Below are 20,812 nucleotides of genomic sequence, written 5' to 3'. Positions count from 1 at the left end.
AAATACACACACACACACCAAAACAAAATGTACCAAAAACTAAAGACACTCCAGCTATTGCTCATTGAAAGCTTTGAATACTAGACATTTTTAGAAATAAAGTAATTTAAAATTAAGTTACATACATCATTTTAGACTATTACACACACAATAGACCACAGCATAGAGTAAAAAGAGCTTTATATACATTGAGAAATCAAAAACTTCTATGATGTGCTTTACTGCAATATTAAATTTACCATCAAAGTCTAGAACCAAACCTACAGTATTGCCAAGGTGTGTATATATCAAATTACTAAAAGTTATATGGCAATAATTGGCTAACAAATAACAAGGTTAAGCTACGGCTAAGGAACAATGTTTACTTGCTTTGTTTAAATTTTCAATCTGTTATTAATATACCTGTAAAATACATCTATCACATACTTACATAAATTGTTATGAAAGCTTCTAAATGTTAGCACTCTCTTACCTCATCATGAATCAATAACAGTTAATGAACCAGTACAAGTCTGATTAATTAACCCTCTCTGAGCATCAATGAACCACTATATCACTTCACTTTCCTTTACAGAATCCACTTCTCATATAATCTCTGATGACAAAGACATATGAAGAGAGTGAAACTAAAAATAATGACTAAAAGGGAGTGCGTACAGTAAATAGAAGCCATATGACTAGACAAAATAAACTCAGAATAACCTTTTAAAGAAGATCAGGAAAGAGGATAAAACATTAGCAAAAATTTAAACCACTATTAACTGATGTGATGATATTGTAATTACTTTTTAAAAATAATTTGGGATTAAAGCAATCATGGCATATTCTCATTCTATAATTTATTAAATCCACTTAAATAAACATATTCTAAAAATAGATTCCAAAGAGATGGTACATGCATGCTGTCAACCAGATTTAATTCCCAGCACACCATCAGGAGTGATCACTGAACATAGAGCTAGGTGCAAGTCCTAGATACTGTCTAGAGCAGTGGTCCTCAAACTATGGCCCGTGGGCCACATATTATATTTGTATCTATTTTGTTTCTTCATTGCAAAATAAGATATATGCAGTGTACATAAGAATTCATTCATAAGTTTTGTTTTTACTATAGTCAGACCCTCCAATGGTCTGAGGGACAGTGAACTGGCCCCCTGTTTAAAAAGTTTGAGGACCCCTGGTCTAGAGTGATCCATAAACAAAAAATGAAATGAAACAAAAATCCTCTAAAAACAAAACATTAAAATACAAATTTCAATGCTGTAAACTTAAAAAATATAAAATAATCGCAAGCTAGTAAAATAAGAATTATTAATAGACGGAGGTTCTGAAATATCACTATCCTTGATAAGAATTGAGGCTTCTAAAGAAATAGCTAATTTTAGGTCTGTAGCAGAAAATAGGCAATATATACCTGAAACAACTGAAAAAAACCAAAAAAACCCAAAAAACTAGACTACACAAAAGCTACAAAGATCATTCAAAAGAACTTTAGGGTTGAAAAAAAAAAAGACTTTCAAACGAAAACAACAGAATCAAGATATCCAATCTACAAGTTATATACAATAGAAACCTGTTACATTAGCGTTCCAGAGGGGGGAAGGGGGGTGTATGGGATGCATGCTGGGAACAGGAGTGGAAGGACAACACTGGTGATGGGACTGGCCTAATTCACTGTCATTATGTACCTTAAATATAACTGTGAAAGACTTGTAATTCACATTGGTCACAATAAAAATAAAAAAAAAAGACTTTTAGAGGCAAAATATTAGAGAATTTAATTTTCAATAAGAAAAAGAATGATAAAAAAAAAAAATCAAAAAAAAAAAAAAAAGAATGGGGCCGGGCGGTGGCGCTAAAGGTAAGGTGCCTGCCTTGCCTGCGCTAGCCTTGGACAAACCGCGGTTCGATCCCCCGGTGTCCCATATGGTCCCCCAAGCCAGGAGCAACTTCTGAGCACATAGCCAGGAGTAACCCCTGAGCGTTACCGGGTGTGGCCCAAAAACCAAAAAAAAAAAAAAAAAAAAAAAAAAAGAAAAAGAATGATAATATACTGAAAGCTACCAAATATGAATTCAAAATAATGTTCTAAAATATTTATATATCATCTTAGGACTGCAGGGAACCAATTAATTGTCTTGAAAATGAAGTAAATAAAAGAAAAGAATCAACACTTTCCTAGGTCAACTTTCCTATTTGCTAAAAATAAAAGAGTAAAGGAAGGAACCAAATTTCTTTACAATAATTTGATGAATATATAAAAAAGAACTAGCAGTTGTTTTTCTCTTGCAGTATCCAATAAGTAGTGGACTCAGATTTTAAACATTGGCAGTGTCTTAAACAATGGCAAAAAGTCTTGGGTAGTTTGATGGTGAAGTTGCAGTAATTATGAACATCAAAATCATAAACATTAACACTGTTGTACTGTTACCTAAACCATAATTAAAGTTTTAAAAAATAATGAGGTTTGAAAGAATAAAATTAAATATTTATTTATAAAATAAATGTGCTGTACTACTAACCCCTTGGTGTTAGGGATTACATGTCATCATGGTATGCCTGTGGTGTGGTATGGTGCTAGGAATGAAAGTTGGGCTGGTTACATGTGCGGCATAAGCCTTAACCCCACATACTATGTCTCTGATTCTAGTTTCTGCATTCATAATGTATTCAGGTTTAAAGTTAGACATATTAGACATTCACTCATGACTTCAAAGTTTATGTATGCCTTACATACCCCCAACAGAGAATGTGAAATGAAGTTATTCGGTAAAAATGATACAATTATGATGTAGTAATGCTTTCATAAAGATGCCTGATAACTGGAGCCAGAAAGATAGTACAGCAGGTAAGGTGTTAGATTTAAATGTGGCTGACCAAGATTTGATCCCTGGCATCCTATTTGGTCCCCCAAGCTCTCCAGAAGTGATTCTTGTGAGCCAAGCAAGAGTAACCTTTAAGCACTACCAGTTGTGCTACACCCCTTCCCAAAAGATAGCAAAAATAATACCAAAATAATAACAACAACAACAATACCAAAATACCAAAACAAATACAAAAATTTCAAAGTAACATTAAAAAGTTATGTTAGGGGGCTGGAGTGTTGATAGTACAGCAGGTAGGGTGTATTCCTTACACACATCCAACCTGGGTTCAATAACTAGTATCCCATGTGGTCCCCCAAGCCCTGCTACCACCACTTAAGGTTTCCCAAGTACTGCCAAGAAAGATAATTAAATACAGAGTAAGGAATAAACCTTGAACATTGCCAAGTTCTCCCCCCCCCAAAAAAAAAAACCCTAAGCACAGAACAATGGATAAAAATCTGTGATTTTTACACAGAAGAGACACTTTTTTGTTTTAAGGGATTGTATTTTCAGAATATTTTATTGTTTTTGAAGAACTACCATAATTTTTGTCACATAAGACAACTTTTTAACCTATGAAAAACTTCTTAAAAGTCGGGAGTCGGGGCCGGAGAGATAGCATGGAGGTTTGCCTTGCATGCAGAAGGACAGTGGTTCGAATCCCGGCATCCCAATTGGTCCCCCGAGCCTGCCAGGAGCGATTTCTAAGCATAGAGCCAGGAGTAAACCCTGAGCACTGCCGGGTGTGACCAAAAAACAACCCCCCCACAAAAAAAAGTCGGGGTCATCTTATACACCGGTATACAGAATGCTGAAACTTATTCCAGTTTCAGAGATGAGTGATCAGGCCCCCTCTTACTGCCACATCCCTTCCAGCTGCCAGGCATCATCACTCAGTCCTCTGCTTGTCCTCTTTTTCTCTAACGTTTTTTAATTTCCATTTGGTGTGCACTAAAAGAAGGTAGTCTTATACAATGAATATAGCCCAAACCCTATATTTTAACAGGAAAAGTAGGGGGTCATCTTATATGCAGGAAAATATGGTATATTGCTTAATGAAGAAATGGATATGTATTAAATAATCTGTCATATTTTCCTCATTTGTAAAGTGGAGATAATATTCTGACCTCACAGACTTATAAAAATTAAATATATATGAAACACTAAAAAGAATACCAGGTACTTAGTAAATATTGTATAGGTGTTCCCTCTTATTATTTTCAGTGATTATTTTGAGATAAATAAAATCTCTCAAAAACTGCTAACCTCACAATTCTTAAATATTAAAATCAGCTACTAGCCATTATTATGTCTCTAAAATAGCCTTTACAATGGTCACCAATAAATTGCTTATTTCTAACGCAAGTTCTCAGTGACCTTGACATGGGTGATCAAGATTGATTCACTTGGTTCCAAAGTCAGAAATGGAAACTAAATGGAGACTATGCCTTGTTCTTTATCCCAGCTTCTTCCTATTTCTATAACCTCTAACACTTAAGTGTCCTAGCTCTGATGATCTCTTATTTTCCATTTCTATTTGTTTCCTTAGTGTTCTTAGTTTCTGGCCATAAATATAATCTATAAGCTAACAATTTTCTTTCTCTCTGTCATCTGTCATCACAGAACTTAGAACAACAGCAAATATTTAGAAATATTAGAAAATAATTTAGGGGCCCGGAGAGATAGCACAGCGGCATTTGCCTTGCAAGCAGCCGATCCAGGACCAAAGGTGGTTGGTTCGAATCCCGGTGTCCCATATGGTCCCCCGTGCCTGCCAGGAGCTATTTCTGAGCAGACAGCCAGGAGTAACCGCTGAGCACCGCCGGGTGTGGCCCAAAAACCAAAAACCAAACAAACAAAAAAAAAAGAAAATAATTTAGAAATCCAAATGGCCAACTATAGATTAATGGATGAAGAATTTATGGTATATACAGACATGGACACTATTCTGTTACAAGAACAAAATTATGCAATTTTCTGTGACATGGATGGAACTAGAGGATATCATGCTAAATGAAGTCAAAAGTAAAGGGATATAGAATCATCTCATATGTGGGACTTAAAATATACAGAGAGATAGAAACAAAGGGCCAAAGACAACACAATGGGAGGACTGTTCACACAACTAAGCCTATTAAGGAATGGCTTGAAATGAAGGGGTGTTAGGGTTTTGGGAAAGGGAGGTTGGTATACTGGTGAAGGGTCTATACTGGAATTATGTACATAGGAAACCATCATTAATAGTATTGTAAGTCAAAAAAACCTCGATAAAAATATTTTTTAATTTAAAAAATGTATCAATCAAGAAGTCAAGATAGGGCTGAAGTGATAGCACAGTGGTAAGGAGTTTGATTTGCACGTGGCACACCTAGGACAGAGCTGGGTTGGATCCCTGGCATCCCATATGATCCCCTGAGCTTGCCAGGAGTGATTTCTGAGAGCAAAACCAGGAGTAATCCTGAGCATCTCTGGGTATGGCCCAAAAATGAAAAACCAAAAAAAAAAAAAAAAAAAAAGTTAATCAAGATAGGGATGGGAGGGAACCTGGTATCACTGTGGTGAGATTAGAGGTGGGAAAACTGAAAGCATAAAACCCTATTGTAATCAATTTTGTAAATCAGTGTATAAATAAAAATAAATGTGTTAGAAAATTTCATAGTTTAACCTATGAATTTATTTTGTAATTTATTTTGAAATTTAATTATTAAATTGTTAATAGTAAAAGTTAATAAATTTTGGATTACAGATTATACTGAGTGCTTCTATTTTCTTTTTATCTGGGGGTGGGAAGTTGGACCACACTTAATGTTGCTCAGGGTTTACCCCTGGGTCTGTGCTCACAGATCATTTCTAGAGGTGCTCAGGTGTCAGGAATAGAGCCTAGGCAGACTACTGCACTGTCACTTGGGATTCTGCCACCGCATCATAAACCTTTAGGGGAATTCAGCCCACCAGAAGTATCCTTAGATTTTCCTGGTGGGGAGAACTGCACTATCCCCACAGGGTTCCTCAAAAAGCCCACTGTGGATGCCTCTTTCCCCTCCGTGGATGGCTGAGGAATTTCCGAAGAGATGCTTGGCATTATCTCAGGCAAAATTGTGGCCTTTATCAAATAATTTGGCTCAGAAATTCCAGCACCAAAGATTACTAAGAGAATCCCTTTTTCTGGAGATATATAATCCTAAAAGTTCAGACAATGTTTCAAATATGTCCTTGCAGCTGAAGTTTCTGGTAAACAAGGGCGAAATTGACTCTGCTCAGAAAATATGAAAACACATTTTGGAAGATTTGGTTTCTTCCTGTGCTTGACCCCAAAAACAATGGAGCCCTCTCAGGAAGATCAAGTTTCTAGATATTTCTTACCTCCTCCTAACCCTTGTTTTGCAATTAAGGTTGGTTGTTAAAAGTTGCCCTGAGTGTTACCTTTTCTTTTGCAATTAAACTTGCCTTGTTCAGACAATGTTTCAAATATGTCCTTGCAGCTGAAGTTTCTGGTAAACAAGGGCGAAATTGACTCTGCTCAGAAAATATGAAAACACATTTTGGAAGATTTGGTTTCTTCCTGTGCTTGACCCCAAAAACAATGGAGCCCTCTCAGGAAGATCAAGTTTCTAGATATTTCTTACCTCCTCCTAACCCTTGTTTTGCAATTAAGGTTGGTTGTTAAAAGCTGCCCTGTTACCTTTTCTTTTGCAATTAAACTTGCCTTGTTATTATAAATATACTTCTCTGCACCTGGGACTGGATTACCCCTATAAATATCCGTTTGGAAAATAAAGTCGCACTCCTTGCAGAAGACATGTCAACCCCACAACTCTGTGTGGTTTCATTTATTTCATATTTCCTACTTCTCCATACGCCGGTCCCCGCAACCCACTCTACCGCAACCCACTCTACCTGAAATGGATTCACCGAAATCGCACTGACGCTGCAAGACAGAAGCCGCTTGCAGCAGGATTCTATACTCAGTGCTTTTTAAGGCTTCATAAAGCAATTTTTCAAAAAAAAAATGTAAATTATACCTTGTCTTTTAGTGAAATCTTAAAATGGTCCATCTTACAGTTAAAAATCAATCTTAAAATGGTCCATCTTACAGTTAAAAATCAATCTTTAGAATGTCTCATAAAACCCAGGTATACTTTAATATCATTAATCAATACTCTCTTTTCTTCTCTCACATAACACCAATCACATTGTCTCTAAACTGTTCCTTGAACTGCTTGCTGCTTGTAATTCCTTGAACTACATTTCAGGACTTTTTCATTACTATCTCCTCTACTTGTAACAATCCCACTAAAACTAATTCCTTCAGTTTCATTTTGGGGGTGGGGGTGTGTGGCACACACCTGGTGGTGTTCAGGGATTATTTCTGGCTCTGCACTCAGAAGTGGGATTCCAGGAATCGAACCTAAATTGGCCACATGCAAGGCAAAACACTTTACCCTCTATGCTATTGTTCCAGCCCACAAGACCATTTTTCTTCTAAGGTTGATTAGGTTCTTTAAAAAACCCTTTAGCTTAATTCCCTACCTCCATACCTTCTATTACCCTTTACTTACTTACTCCCTATTTAATTAATGTAAGGAAATTAAATATTGTTAGTACATAAAGGAAAATGACACACCTTATATTTATAACTCAAATTTTTACACGCACACAACTCACTACACTTTCTATACAACCACCACAAACCAATACATTTTCAAAATTCCAGAATGCAGGGGCTATAGCGATAGCATAGCAGTAAGCCATTTGCCTTGCATGCAGCCTACCTGGAACAAACCCAGGTTTGATTCCGGGCATCCCATATAGCCCCCTGAGCCTGCCTGAAGTGATTTCTGAGCGCAGAGCCAGGAATAACCTGAGCTGAGCGCTGCTAGATGTGGCCCCAAAACAAAAACAAACAAACAAAAAATAAGTCAATATTTTGGGGCTGGAGAGATAGCATGGAGGTAGGATGTTTGCCTTGCATGCAGAAGAACTGTGGCAAGGTGTTTGCCTTGCATGCAGAAGGATGGTGTTTCGAAACCTGGCATCCCATATGGTCCCCAGAGCCTGCCAGGAGCGATTTCTGAGTATAGAGCAGGAGTAACCCGAGTGCTGCCGGGAGTGACCCCAAAACAACTTAACACAGAAGGGAATAAATCTTAGAATGCTTCTTATGAGGCTCTTACTAATAACATTTCTTTTTATAGATGACAGCTATTCTAATTCTAATTCTAATTCTTTAAGTGGTGTTTGCCTGTTAAGGGAATTTCCAGGAAGTCATACTCTGCAACTAAAATACTCTATAGGTAGTCTGTCTTGCTCACCAGAATGCAAGCTTATAAGGGTTGGATTTTATCTACTTTACTCACTGCTGTATCCACGATGTCTATAAACAGGACTTGAAACATAGGTGCTCAATAAATATTCACTGAATGAATGAATAATCAAAATAGAAGCATTAAGCTTTCCTTTTGAAACTCTGAAGGGCAAAAGTTATTTTTCAGTAGAATTATCTTCATCATTATTACAAATACCTATGGAAATAAGATATTTATAATTAAGCCTAAAACTTGAGTAGAATTGCCTGAGGGTTAATTCAGAGTATTGTGTATACCTAACTAAACCTAAAGTCAAGTCTTCTGTGAGATTACATTTATATTTAGGTAACAAGGAAACAAACAGTATTTTTTAAGGCAAAAATAGAAAATACATACTAGATAGCTCTATAAGATAATAAATATCAATTAAACAGTCCTCAAGTAATAAATAAGTAAAAACTTACTAGACTACCAATCACTCCCAATGATAAGATTTCTCCATTTTAGGAGGTAAAAATTCCTTCTTGGTAATAAACCACTGGCTGGTTGGCAAAAATCACTGGAAGGGGGGCCGGGAAGGTGGCGCTGGAGATAAGGTGTCTGCCTTGTAAGCGCTACCAAGGAACGGACAGCGGTTCGATCCCCCGGCGTCCCATATGGTCCCCCCAAGCCAGGGGCGATTTCTGAGCACATAGCCAGGAGTAACCCGTGAGCGTCAAACGGGTGTGGCCCAAAAACCAAAAAAAAAAAAAAAAAAAAATCACTGGAAGGGGTACCCGTAAGGCCCCCTGAACACTGCTTGGAATATTCCAACCTAACCTAAAAATTATATTTTAGCTTCTACAATGTTTCCTAGAATTTATTATTCAAATTGTTTCATATTTTAAAGATTACTTTGATATCTCAGGAATTGTCCTAATCACATTTAGAAATACTACTTGTCATTCTTACTATATACATAAGTAGTGTCTGAGAGAAATGATAATAATTGTATAAATTTAATTTTTAATTTCCAAGTATTTAAAAATTTAAAGTTTCATCTTTGTTGTTATTTTAAAAATTCCCCCCCCACACACACACACATTCAGTGATGCTCAGAGGTTACTCCTGGCTCTGTACTCACGGATCACTTTTGGCAATACTCAGGGGAACCTATGTGGTTCATGTGCAAGGCAATGTCCCTTTGGTCTCGATAAATTATATTCTTTTTATGTTTTTTTTTTTTTGTTTTTTTTGAGCCACACTCGGTGATGGTGATGCCCAGGGGTTACTCCCGGCTTTGTGCTCATAAATCGCTATTGGCTTGGGGGGCCATATGGGATGCTGGGGATTGAACCCAGGTCCGTCCTGGGTCAGCCGAGTGCAAGGCAAATGCCCTACTGCTGTGCTATTGCTCCAGTCCCAAGAAATTATATTCTTTTTGAAATAAAAAATATTTGTATATTCTAATTTGTTGGATACAGTTCCACTGATGACTGACTAGGGGCTGTAGAAGTTATCATTTTCTTCTATTCTGTGAAAGTCATTGTTAAGAAATTAGAAAGTACAATGAAATTGAGAAAGTATTTGCAAATCACATATCTAACAACAATCACAAAAGGCCCTGAAATTTTAAAACAAATATATGAAAAAAGATACAAAACACAGGAATAAATATTCATTCAATGTATGATATCCACTAACATTGTCACTAGGAAAAAGTAAAATAAAATTATGGTGAGATCAAACACAACTATTAGAAAAGATCACAAAAAAACAATCAATAAAATGTAGTGCATGTTACAGAGAATGTAAAACCATTGGAGCTTATAAATATTGCTAATAGGTAATATAAAGTGGTTCAGTCACTCTAGAAAAATTTAGCCTTTTCATTTATAGCCAAATATACACTATCACTATTAATTTGATCCAGCAAACATACTCTGGAATGTTAAAAGAAATAACTTAAATTTATATATGTATATAAATATTTGCATACATAAAACTGGTACATAAATGTTTATAGAAAGTTATTAATAAGTCAAAACAACAATTGGAAAAAAACTTTTAAGTTCTTCAATGGGTGAAAGGATAAACAAAGCAGAGTATATTCAAAGAATGGAATAGCATGCAGTAATAAAAAGGAGTGAATTATTTAAACATACAATGACTAAGTTAATCTCAGAGAGAATCCTAGTTATATACAACAAAATACTGTAGAGGTATAGAATAGACATTGATAAGGAGATACCAAGTGTAAATTGTCAGGAGTAAGAAGATTGAATCTAAACTGACACCAAGAGTAAGTTTTAGTGAAGTAATGAATGATGTGTTTGGGGTTACATGAATCTACACATGTGCTAAAAAGAATAAGGGAAAGAGAAAGGGAAGGGAGAAAGAATTCATAGATCACATGCTTTAAAAAAAATGTCACCAATTTTTCTTTCCATTTTATTCTTAAGTTGTTATTCCTTTATTCCCTATACATATTTTTTTTCATTCACATAATCTATTTAGACATACAAAATATTTTTATTTTCTCAAATATGCCATGTTTCCTTTATTTTAGGTCAACATACTCCTGGTCTTAAGAGTAAAAACCAATTTTTTACATTTAAAAACAAAATGATTGAATTAGAATATGATTTTATTTAATGTTCCACTTCCCCTGCCTCTAACCCATCCTGTGACTTCTACAAAAGCAATGATTATAATTTCCTCACTAAGTAATCCTTTGCATAGTCACTGTGCAAAGTACATAACAACTAGCCTCAACAAGTGCCTAGTTTCTGCATCTTGTAGACTGCTGTAACTTGATTCTATTCTGACTTTTTTTCAAACTACTTCCTGAGGCAAAAAGAAAACATTTTATATTTCTTCTTAAAACATACCATCTCAAACACAGTTTGTTTGTGATAGTTAAAGCTTTATATGTAAGTACTTTATATATCTGCTCCCTCTACTCAACTTTTTATTCCTGAGACTGCAATTTTTTCTTCCCATACGCTAAGAAACTGCAATTTTTTTTTTCATACTCTATGTCTGCATACAGCACAAACACCTTTTACTTACACTACCTTTTATTTTGGCTAAGTAATTATTGCTAAGTAATCTTGACCATTTAACATATAATTCCTTTAATTGGATATTCTTCATGTTGTTTTCTGTGAGCTTTATAATCTAATAATTAAGCAAATAAAGATGCTACCTAAGCAAATCAAAAGGACAACTAAGCTAATTATTTGTGAGATCTGGTAATGTCACCTAAAATGGGAAGGTCTAACACTCTATATTTTATTAACAGTAGTTAATGATAGCAATCTCATAAACTAGGTTCAGAAAACCTTTGATGAGAAAAAGAAAAAAAGTTTTTTTAATTCAAATATTTAAATTTCCATTAGCACAAAAACTTATTGTAACAACAGGAAAAGAATTCTAATAATAATGACAATAATAATGACTACTATAATACATTCTGGAGAGTCAGTGCTAAATATAATAGCCTTACTTAAAGAGTAGTGGATGAAGGGAGCATTATAAAGAAAGGAAAAGTTTAAGAGATGACTGACACATTTCAAATGGAGTCAAACACATTTCATGTCACAAATATTCAGAATGACCATAAAAAGTCATCTGTGGAAAGTTAAGTGCTGTTACAAAGGGTTGGTAAAATATAAATCATGCCCAGATAAGGTCCTAAATAATAACGATCTGAGTTCTCAAACCGTGGGCTCTCTTTATATCTACTTAATTCTGTATAGAAAAAAATTTTAAGTCACAGTTTAGAGCTGGAAAGATGGTACTGGCCACCCATGCAACCAATTCCAAGCACCACCAAAGTGCCATTGCTACACTGCCCACACACTGAACCGCAAGCTAATTGATGAGAATCACATGGAGGGACCCATAGGCCTTCTGAGCAATACTTGAAAGTCCCCCCCCCCCCAAATAAAATAAAACACAGTAATTGTTAATTGTCATCCTTATTAGATTTGGGGATTCTGAACCAAGAGAGTACATAATTTCATCCATCTCTCAACTGATAGTTATCTTTAATTATCCTTTTCACTGGTTATAAAGTATAGTGCTCTAAAGACTACCAAGGAATACAATCTTTTAATTAAAAGTCATGAGGTAAACGTAAATAAAGAGACACAAATGAAGTTTTATCACATAGATAAGGAAGAAAAAACTTTTTCGAGATAGTAAGGTTTGGTAGAATGAAGCAAAAGGTACAGAGTGTTGCACATAAATCAATAATCATTGTACAGTGGGGGGAAAAAACCCCACAATATTGCAGGCTTCAGTGGAATGAGATTTTTAGGTAAAAACCAGGCTTCATGTGGAGGTACTAAGGAAAGGGAATAAGAAAGAGGGAGTAATGAGCTCATGAAGGAACCAAAGGCAGAGAGAGCTTTAGTATACAACCCAGCTTGAAAGCAGAAAAGTATACATCTCAAGAGGTGAGATTCACCTCTTTTTTTTTGCTCCGCACCATGTAATCTGACAGCACATGTGGACAGAGGGGTCCAGAAAGAATATGTACACCTGATAATCTTTTATAATGACAATTATAATAGATGTTAAATTATTTAACAATAAAATAAATTTTCCTAGAACACTATTTTGGAATATAAAAATTCTAAAAGCACTTGTACAGGTGTTTGTTTGAAAAGTGGATAAAGACAGGTACCAAAACTAAATAAATCCTCTTTTGAAACCAGAATTCATGGTTCATTATGAGTTGATAATGACAAATATAAGGGGGAAAAATATCTAAAGGAGCTATTATACATGGCTTTATTCCATATCACATAAAATACCATTTTGAAGAACATGAAAAATTGACTTCAACTATTTTTTTTTGGGGGGGGGGTCACATCCGGCAGTGCTCAAGAGTTACTCCTTGCTTTGCACTCAAAAATGGCTTCTGGCAGACACAGGGTACCTACCATATGGGATGCTGGGATTCGAATCATCTGTCCTGGATAGACTGTGTGTAAAGCAAATGCCCCTACCGCTCTGGCCCCAACTTCAACTATTCTTATCAGATATCAAGATATAAGTAACTATGAAATTATACTCAGAAAATGTTTAGTGCAGCTATCTTATTTGTTGCCAGATTCTGTCAGGGCATTAAATGAGAGCCATACTGAGGGGCCAAAGTGTCAGTTAGCAGGTAGGCACTTCCTTGCCCATGGTAACCCAGGCTCAATCCTTGTGCCCCACGAGGAATTGCCCAAAAACAAACAACCCCCGTCCCCAATCCATACTGAGTAATGGAGCTTAATTAAACAACAAAGTAATAAACGTCCACTTACTCTTGCATAGTGGAATTCAACTCCATAGAGTTCTAAGGTACGTGCTGTGTTCAGGTAATTAAATTCAGCTTCTGCAGGAGATAAGCCTCTAAAAAGATACCAAAAAGTTAAAAATTACATCAGTCAAAAATATGGCCAGTTTTGAAAAACTGCAATAACTTCAGCATTCTATTTCTAAAAAAGCACTAGGTACTAAAACTCCTCTTATATCAATATGGTAACAGCTTCTTTGGAAGCTTTGGAAGTGTACATTTAGCAACACAAATTTATTTCCAATATATTTTCTATTTTCCAGAACTACAACATTGCACAGGTTTTAAAAGCCTTCTACCTGTTCTTATGGTCAATACAAAGTCAAACTCTTTTAAACATATGTTTAGAAAGTTGTTTTTAAATATTTGGTCAATATAACATATCGGCTTCTAAGAGTGCTTGTGGTTCTCAGCAGCCTATAAAGCAGAGTTCTGAAGAGAGAGACCACAGCATATAATATGTTGTACAAATAGGTACTGATTTTAAAGAAACACAGAAAGTGTTTTATATCATTTTGGCAAAATAATTTCATTTTTGTTGAATTACAATACAGGGCTAATACAGGCTAGGGAGAAGACTCAAGGTTCAAGAGCATATGTCTTGCATTCCTCAGGCCCTACATTCAAGCCCTAATACCACAAGTTCCTTGAGCACTGCTGGAGGGGAGGGGCCCTCAAAGATTCCCCTCTACTATCCAGTTCCACTGGGTGACCCTGGTAGTACTGAACACCACTGGGCCTGATTTCTGAATTGGCTGAGTTGGCTGAGTACCCCTAGGAGTGATCCTTTCTTCTTTCTTTTTTCCTTTTATTCCTTCCTCCCTCCCATCCTTCTTCCCTCTCTCCTTTATTTCCTTCCTCCCTTCATCCATCCCTTCCTTCTTCCTTCCTTTCACCCTGTGCTTAGGGTTCACTCATGGTGGGATTTGGGGACCATTCTGAGTGTCAGAATTAAACCAGAGTTTGCTGCATGTAAGGAAAGACCCCTACCCATTGTACTACTGCTCCCGCCACCTTGATTTATCTTTAAACCTTTGTCAGATATGCTATATGTAAAATTTTTATTATCAATAGAACAAGATACATCTTTTCCCACGTTAGAAAATTTTTTAAATTCTCACTGAAAAGGGTTAGAACAATATGGTTTTCAGGACATACTGTCCCTGTTGGAGATCTTTAACACATATTTTTTTTGTTTTTGTTAAATCAGTCACAGGAAATATGTAGATGAATAGTTGCAAATCCTTAATACTATTCTTTTGTAAAAAGCAGTCACAGGTCCCAACTACAATCATGCTTGTAATCATGGTGCTTATAGATTTTTATACTAAAAAAATAAAATAAAATAAAATAAACCAAAGGGGGAAAAAAGGCAGTCACAGGTAACAGGCATATGGCTCAGGGGCTGAAGTGCATTCTTTGTGTGTGGAATGACCTTATTTATTTATCCAAACCATACATCCCCTAAGTAACATCAGAATTGTCCCTGTGGGGCTGGAGAGATAGCATGGAGGTAGGGCATTTGCCTTGGATGCACAAGGATGGTGGTTTGAATCCCGGCATCCCTAATGGTCCCTGAGCTTGCCAGGAGTGATTTCTAAGTGTAGAGCCAGGAGTAACCCCTGAACGCTGCCAAGTATGACCCCCCCCCCAAAAAAAAAACAAAAAAATTATCCCTGGGGTCAGAGAGATAGCACAGTGGTAAGGCATTTGCCTTGCATGTAGCCGACCCGGAATGACCCAGTTTGATTCCTGGCATCCCATATTCGCCCTGAGCTTGCCAGGAGCAATTTCTGAGTACAGAGCCAGGATTAACCCTTGAGCATCACCGAGTGTGGCCCAAAAACCAATCAATTAATAAATAAACTGCTTTAAAAAAAAAAAAAAAGGAGAAATTATCCCTGAACACTGTAACAGAAATTTCTTAGCAACTACCAGTGTGGTCCAAAAACCAAACAAGTACAAATCATTTTTCATTTATGGCTTATACAAATATAAACATTTTTCTATAGCCTACCAACATGTTTTAGATATATGAGCTATTATCAAATGAAACTAAATTGCCTAAAAAAAGCTACTCAGTTATTAAAAGTGTGAGGGAGTATTATAGGTTGTATATATATTCATATAAAACTTACAGTAATTCTAGAAGAACATCTCTACTTACATATAAAAATGAGACAAAAACAGAGCAACTTGAATCATAATTTCATATCAAGCAGCCTGGCTATCAGTTCATATAGCCAGTGATCCTCAAACTACGGCCTGCGGGTCATATATTGTATTTGTTCCCATTTTGTTTCCTCACTTCAAAATAAGATATATGCAGTATGCATAGAAATTTGTCTCATAGTTTTTGTTTTTACTGTAGTCTGGCCCTTCAATGGTCTGAGGGACAGTGAAACCCCCCCCAAGCTTAAAAAGTTTGAGGACCACTGCATCTAAACCATTATAAATCAGTGTCTTAGTTACTTCAAACCATTTTGAATTGCATGTTAAAGGAACACTGTCCTTTGAACTAATAACCAATATTACATTTAAATCAAAGTAATAGATCTGTTCTTGAAAAACTCACAAAATATCAATGTTGAATATTTTTATGAATAAAACAGTACTATTTAAAAGTTACTAACTTAATACTATATAAAGTTCCCTTTCCCCTCTTGATTCATTAGTAAAAAATAATTAAGTAAAGTCACACAAATAAAAACTTAAAAAAAGGGCTACCTGTAGCCCTGTGAGATACTATTATTATTCTAAAAATACTCCTTAAAAATTATGGGCCCGGAGAGATAGCACAGTGGTGTTTGCCTTGCAAGCAGCCGATCCAGGACCAAAGGTGGTTGGTTTGAATCTCGGTGTCCCATATGGTCCCCCGTGCATGCCGGGAGCTATTTCTGAGCAGACAGCCAGGAGTAACCCCTGAGCACCGCCGGGTGTGACCCAAAAAACAAAACAAACAAACAAAAAAAAATAGCAACTTTATTTAATAACAAATGAATTTATCTCTGTATAGCTTTATGGTTCTTACAAGAAATTAAAATAAACTTAATAAATTCTATATGATAAGCAAAGATATTTTATCTTACTTTTTATGTCAATCATCTTTCTGTAATAGCAACTTCTATGTTAAGTAGTTACAAAATCATTTTAGAAATAATTTGAAAGAAGCCATTTAAAGGTCTAACAAAATCTTTTAGCCTAATTAAATGAGTTAAGCATGGATTCCTTTTAACAGTCTGAAACTTGCTTAAATTTTCTGCTAATTCTTTATTAAAGATTTTATATAGAATTCACCAGTAAAAAAAAAAAAAGTTAAGAAAACCAAAGTTTTACCAAATAAGCAGAAAAGTAGATAAATTCTTACGTATGTTGCTGATGTAATTTTGCAATTTCTTTTTCAAAATCTTGAGGTTGATTAGGAATGAAAGAATAATCTGAGAGGTAGCCTGGCAAGTTTTCTGACTGAATGTAGTCTCCAAGTTCAGCTAATGAATGAAAAAAAATTCACACTTTAATATAAACATTTTTTTTCCATTTGTAGGAGGAGTTTCCTTTGGTACCACATCCAACATTGCTCAGGGGTCATTCCCAACTATGTACTTAGGAGAACAAGCAGTGGCACGAATCAAACCAAAGTCTCATGCACATATTCCATGTACACTAGCTAGCCCTTTAACCTATCTCCCAGTTCTTTATTCATTTTTGGAGGGGAGGAGTATGGGCGGACGTGGGCCACACCTAGAAGTGCTCAGGGCTCACTCCTACCAGTATTCAGGACCATATTTGATCAAACAAGGGCCGAATGCATGTAAGTTCCTTTTCCCTTCACACCTGTACTCCTTAACACATGTACTGTCTCTCTGGTATTTTTCAGTTCTTCTGTTAATTCAGTTATGTCAACATACTCATTACATTCTGAAAACAAGCCCCAAGATGCAGTTCAGTGCTTCATGAGCTTAATACTACTTGTAGTGGCTCACAATAAAGTGTAATTCCAGGTGGTGTATTATACATGACAATACAACCAAGTAGAAAACATTCAATTAATCTAGTAAGAACAACAAAATAAAAGGAAGGGGAAAATATTTCAGGAAATAAACTATATTTCTAATTATATTTATATTTCTAATGTTCCTATTTATGCTAACATCAGAGTAATTATTGATTTTATAATTAAGAAGCTGTAATAATGCATTTAATATTCTTTAGGTCTCAAACTACTTCAGAAAATAAATCTTTTTTATAGGAACTGAAGAAACTGTTAATCATAATACTTCATTTCCTCTGCAGTCACATTTTTCTGTGACATGCTTAAAGAATGCACACATTAATAGCACAGTATTATCAGCAAAGACCATGCAATCATATGCAATTTCACATCAAATTAATACCAAAGTATACACTGATACTTACATTGAACAGCAAATGAAGCCAAAAGGGCAGCAGTATTATAAGGACAGGGTAATCTAATAAAAACAAAACAGGAAATATATTGCACTAATTTCAGAAACAGTATAATTTATACTAATCACATATCAAGTTTGTTTGTTTTGTTTTTTTTGTTTTTCGGCCACAACCAGTGATGCTCAGGGGTTACCTTACCACTTGTGCCACTGCTCCAGTCCCATGTGTCAAGTTGTTTTTTGGGTCCATACCCAATGATGCTCAGGTGTTTGTTATTCCTGACTATGTGCTAAGAAATCGTTCCTGTTTGGGGGACCATATGGGATGCCAGGGGATCAAACTGTGATTCGTCCTAGGTTAGCGCGGGCAAGGCAGATGCCTTACTGCTCCGTGCCACCACTCTGGTCCTATGTGTCAAATTTTAATAAAACTTTTATGTCAACATGAAGTAAAGAACTTAGATTACCTATATACCCGAGTATAAGCTGACCCAAGTATAAACCAACCCCTCAATTTTACCATAAGAACTGGGAAAACTTAGTGACTCGAGTATAAGCCGAGGTGGAAAATGCAGCAGCAGTTAAGTTTCAAAAATAAAATATATACCCAAAACAATTACAATAATTGAGGAGTCAGTAAATAAGTAAATAAATACATGATTACATTTACAATACATGATTTTCTGATATACTGTATACCATTAACATACCACATTAACCCATAGTATTCAATGGCAACTTTAATAAAGTGAATAAAGCATTTAAGACAGTAAAGCATTGTAAATAAATGGGTAAAAATCCTGAATCTTTACATTCCAAAACCCCTGATTATAAGGATTCAGGATTTATAAACATTTATTTACATGACTTTACTGCCTTAAATGAGTTTTCACTTAATTAAATGTGCCACTGAATATTGTGGGTTAAATAGTTCAGTGGCATCTCTTCAGCTTAGCTGCGACTTGTGGACTGAGTTGAAGCACTGACCCCTCCAGCAGATGGCAGAAGATGACTAGAGACTACATGCATTTGATTCAGTTCATGCACACAGAATCAAATAAACTGTGTGACCTGAGTATAAGCTGAGCTCGGGGTTTTCAGCACGAATTTTGTGGCAAAAAACTCGGCTTATACTCGAGTATATATGGCATCTAATCAAAGGGATCCAGGCTACACAGAAGCATTTTTCATTTTTGTTTGGGCTACACCCAGTGACGCTCAGGGGTTATTCCTGGCTATGCGCTCAGAAATCACTCCTGGCTCAGGGGACCATATGGGACACCCGGGATCAAACCAAAGTCCGTGCTGGGTCAGCTGTGTGCAAGGTAAACACCCTACCACTGTTCTAGCACTTTAGCCCCTACATGGAAGCAGTTTTCAATATATAATTTCTTTGCAACAGTCATTAATTAATTGATAAAGAATCGAGTATTTTAAAAGCCCTTACTAAAATTTAACATGACCCACCTTCCAGTTAGAATATCTTGCTTAATTTGCAAAAAATACTGGTACCTTAAAAAGAAAATGATAGTTAGCATTTATTGAAATTATAATGCATACTCACAGAATTAATAAAACAAAATAACCTTACCAAATAAAATAAATATTATTTACTTAAAATTCAAATATTAGCATAATACTTAAAATAAGGTTTCATAAATATATTAGATTTTAAAAATTCCTTGATATATGAAATTATAGTCTTAAATAAGTTGTCCACTACCTGTTGAAAAAAAAAAAAAAGACTTTTGGCTTGCTCTTCAAGCTCAAGTTCTTGTTTGTACATGTATTCTGCTTGCTTATCTCCACTCTGGTAAAGCCTGTGTTCTCTCCTGAACACATACTTTCCTTTTTCTCTCCTTACATCTTTCTACATAAATTAATTAAAAACAAAAACAACTCTAATTTGCCTTTTAAAGAAAGTGAAAAAAGTAAACAAAACAAGACTTATTTTGTATGTGTTTGTTTTGGGACCACAGGACTGGGCTAAGGGAACACTCCTGGTAGTGCATGGGGTACCTTCTGGGGTTTCAGAGATTAAAACTGGGTCAGTTGCATAAAAGACATTCAATCATTCACCTTACCCACTGTACTATCTCTTGGTCTCTAAAGACTCAAGACTTTTAAGAGGTTCAGAACCAAAAAAAGAAATACTCTAAAGGAAAAGTTGAGTCAGAGATGTAAGAGAGAGCTGACAGTAGCAATGCACTAGAGCTTTATAATAAAGAAAAAAAACCTTTCTGACAGATGACTGGAAAAAGAAACTATGGTACATATACACAATGGAATACTACTTTGCTGTAAAAGAAGATAAAGTCATGTAATTTGCTGTAACATGGATGGATCTAGAGACGATCATTTTGCATGAAATCAACAAGAGGGAGAGGAACAGATTCAGAATGATATTGTTCATGCAAAGAAACATCCTAAGGAAATATCAAATACTCAATGGCAATAGAAACAAAGAGCAGGGCCAGTAACAGAGTAATAGCAAAATGGGTAGAGAGTTTACCTTGCACATAGTCAACCTGGGTTCAATTCTGACATCCCATATAGTACCCCAAACCTGCCAGGATAACTTCTGAGAACAAAGCCAGGAGTAACCCGAGTGCCGCCATGTGCAGTCCCAAAACAAAAACAAACAAACAAAAAGAAACGAAGAACAGGAGCATTGGTTTTCACTAGGAAGATTGTCACTGGGAGGGGTAGAAGAGTGATTTTAGGGGGCCAGAGAGAAAGCACAGCGGAAGGCGTTTGCCTTGCACATAGCCAACTTGGGACAGACCTGGTTTCGATTCCCAGCATCCCATATGGTCCCCCAGCCTGCCAGGAGCAATTTCTTAGCACAGAGCCAGGAGTGACACCCCCCCCCCCCCAAAGTGACATTAGGGAAAAAAACAT

The 20,812-nt window shown here is 35.9% G+C and overlaps 1 protein-coding gene across 1 annotated transcript in view; it reads right to left on the bottom strand.

The window, feature by feature from the left end:
- The window catches only part of PTPN4 (protein tyrosine phosphatase non-receptor type 4), a 210,422-nt gene that overhangs the window by 91,244 nt on the left and 98,366 nt on the right, over positions 1–20,812 (bottom strand). The window contains exons 6-9 of the mRNA XM_049773139.1: positions 19,379–19,423; positions 17,922–17,974; positions 16,873–16,993; positions 13,474–13,561 (exon numbers count right to left, since the gene is read on the bottom strand). Of these exons, the coding sequence (XP_049629096.1) occupies positions 13,474–13,561; positions 16,873–16,993; positions 17,922–17,974; positions 19,379–19,423 (307 nt within the window). The remainder of the gene's footprint in view (positions 1–13,473; positions 13,562–16,872; positions 16,994–17,921; positions 17,975–19,378; positions 19,424–20,812) is intronic.

The sequence above is a fragment of the Suncus etruscus genome, chromosome 5 (genome assembly GCF_024139225.1).
Source record: "Suncus etruscus isolate mSunEtr1 chromosome 5, mSunEtr1.pri.cur, whole genome shotgun sequence".
NCBI lineage: Eukaryota > Metazoa > Chordata > Mammalia > Eulipotyphla > Soricidae > Suncus > Suncus etruscus.
This window is presented reverse-complemented; position numbering and strand designations above follow the sequence as displayed.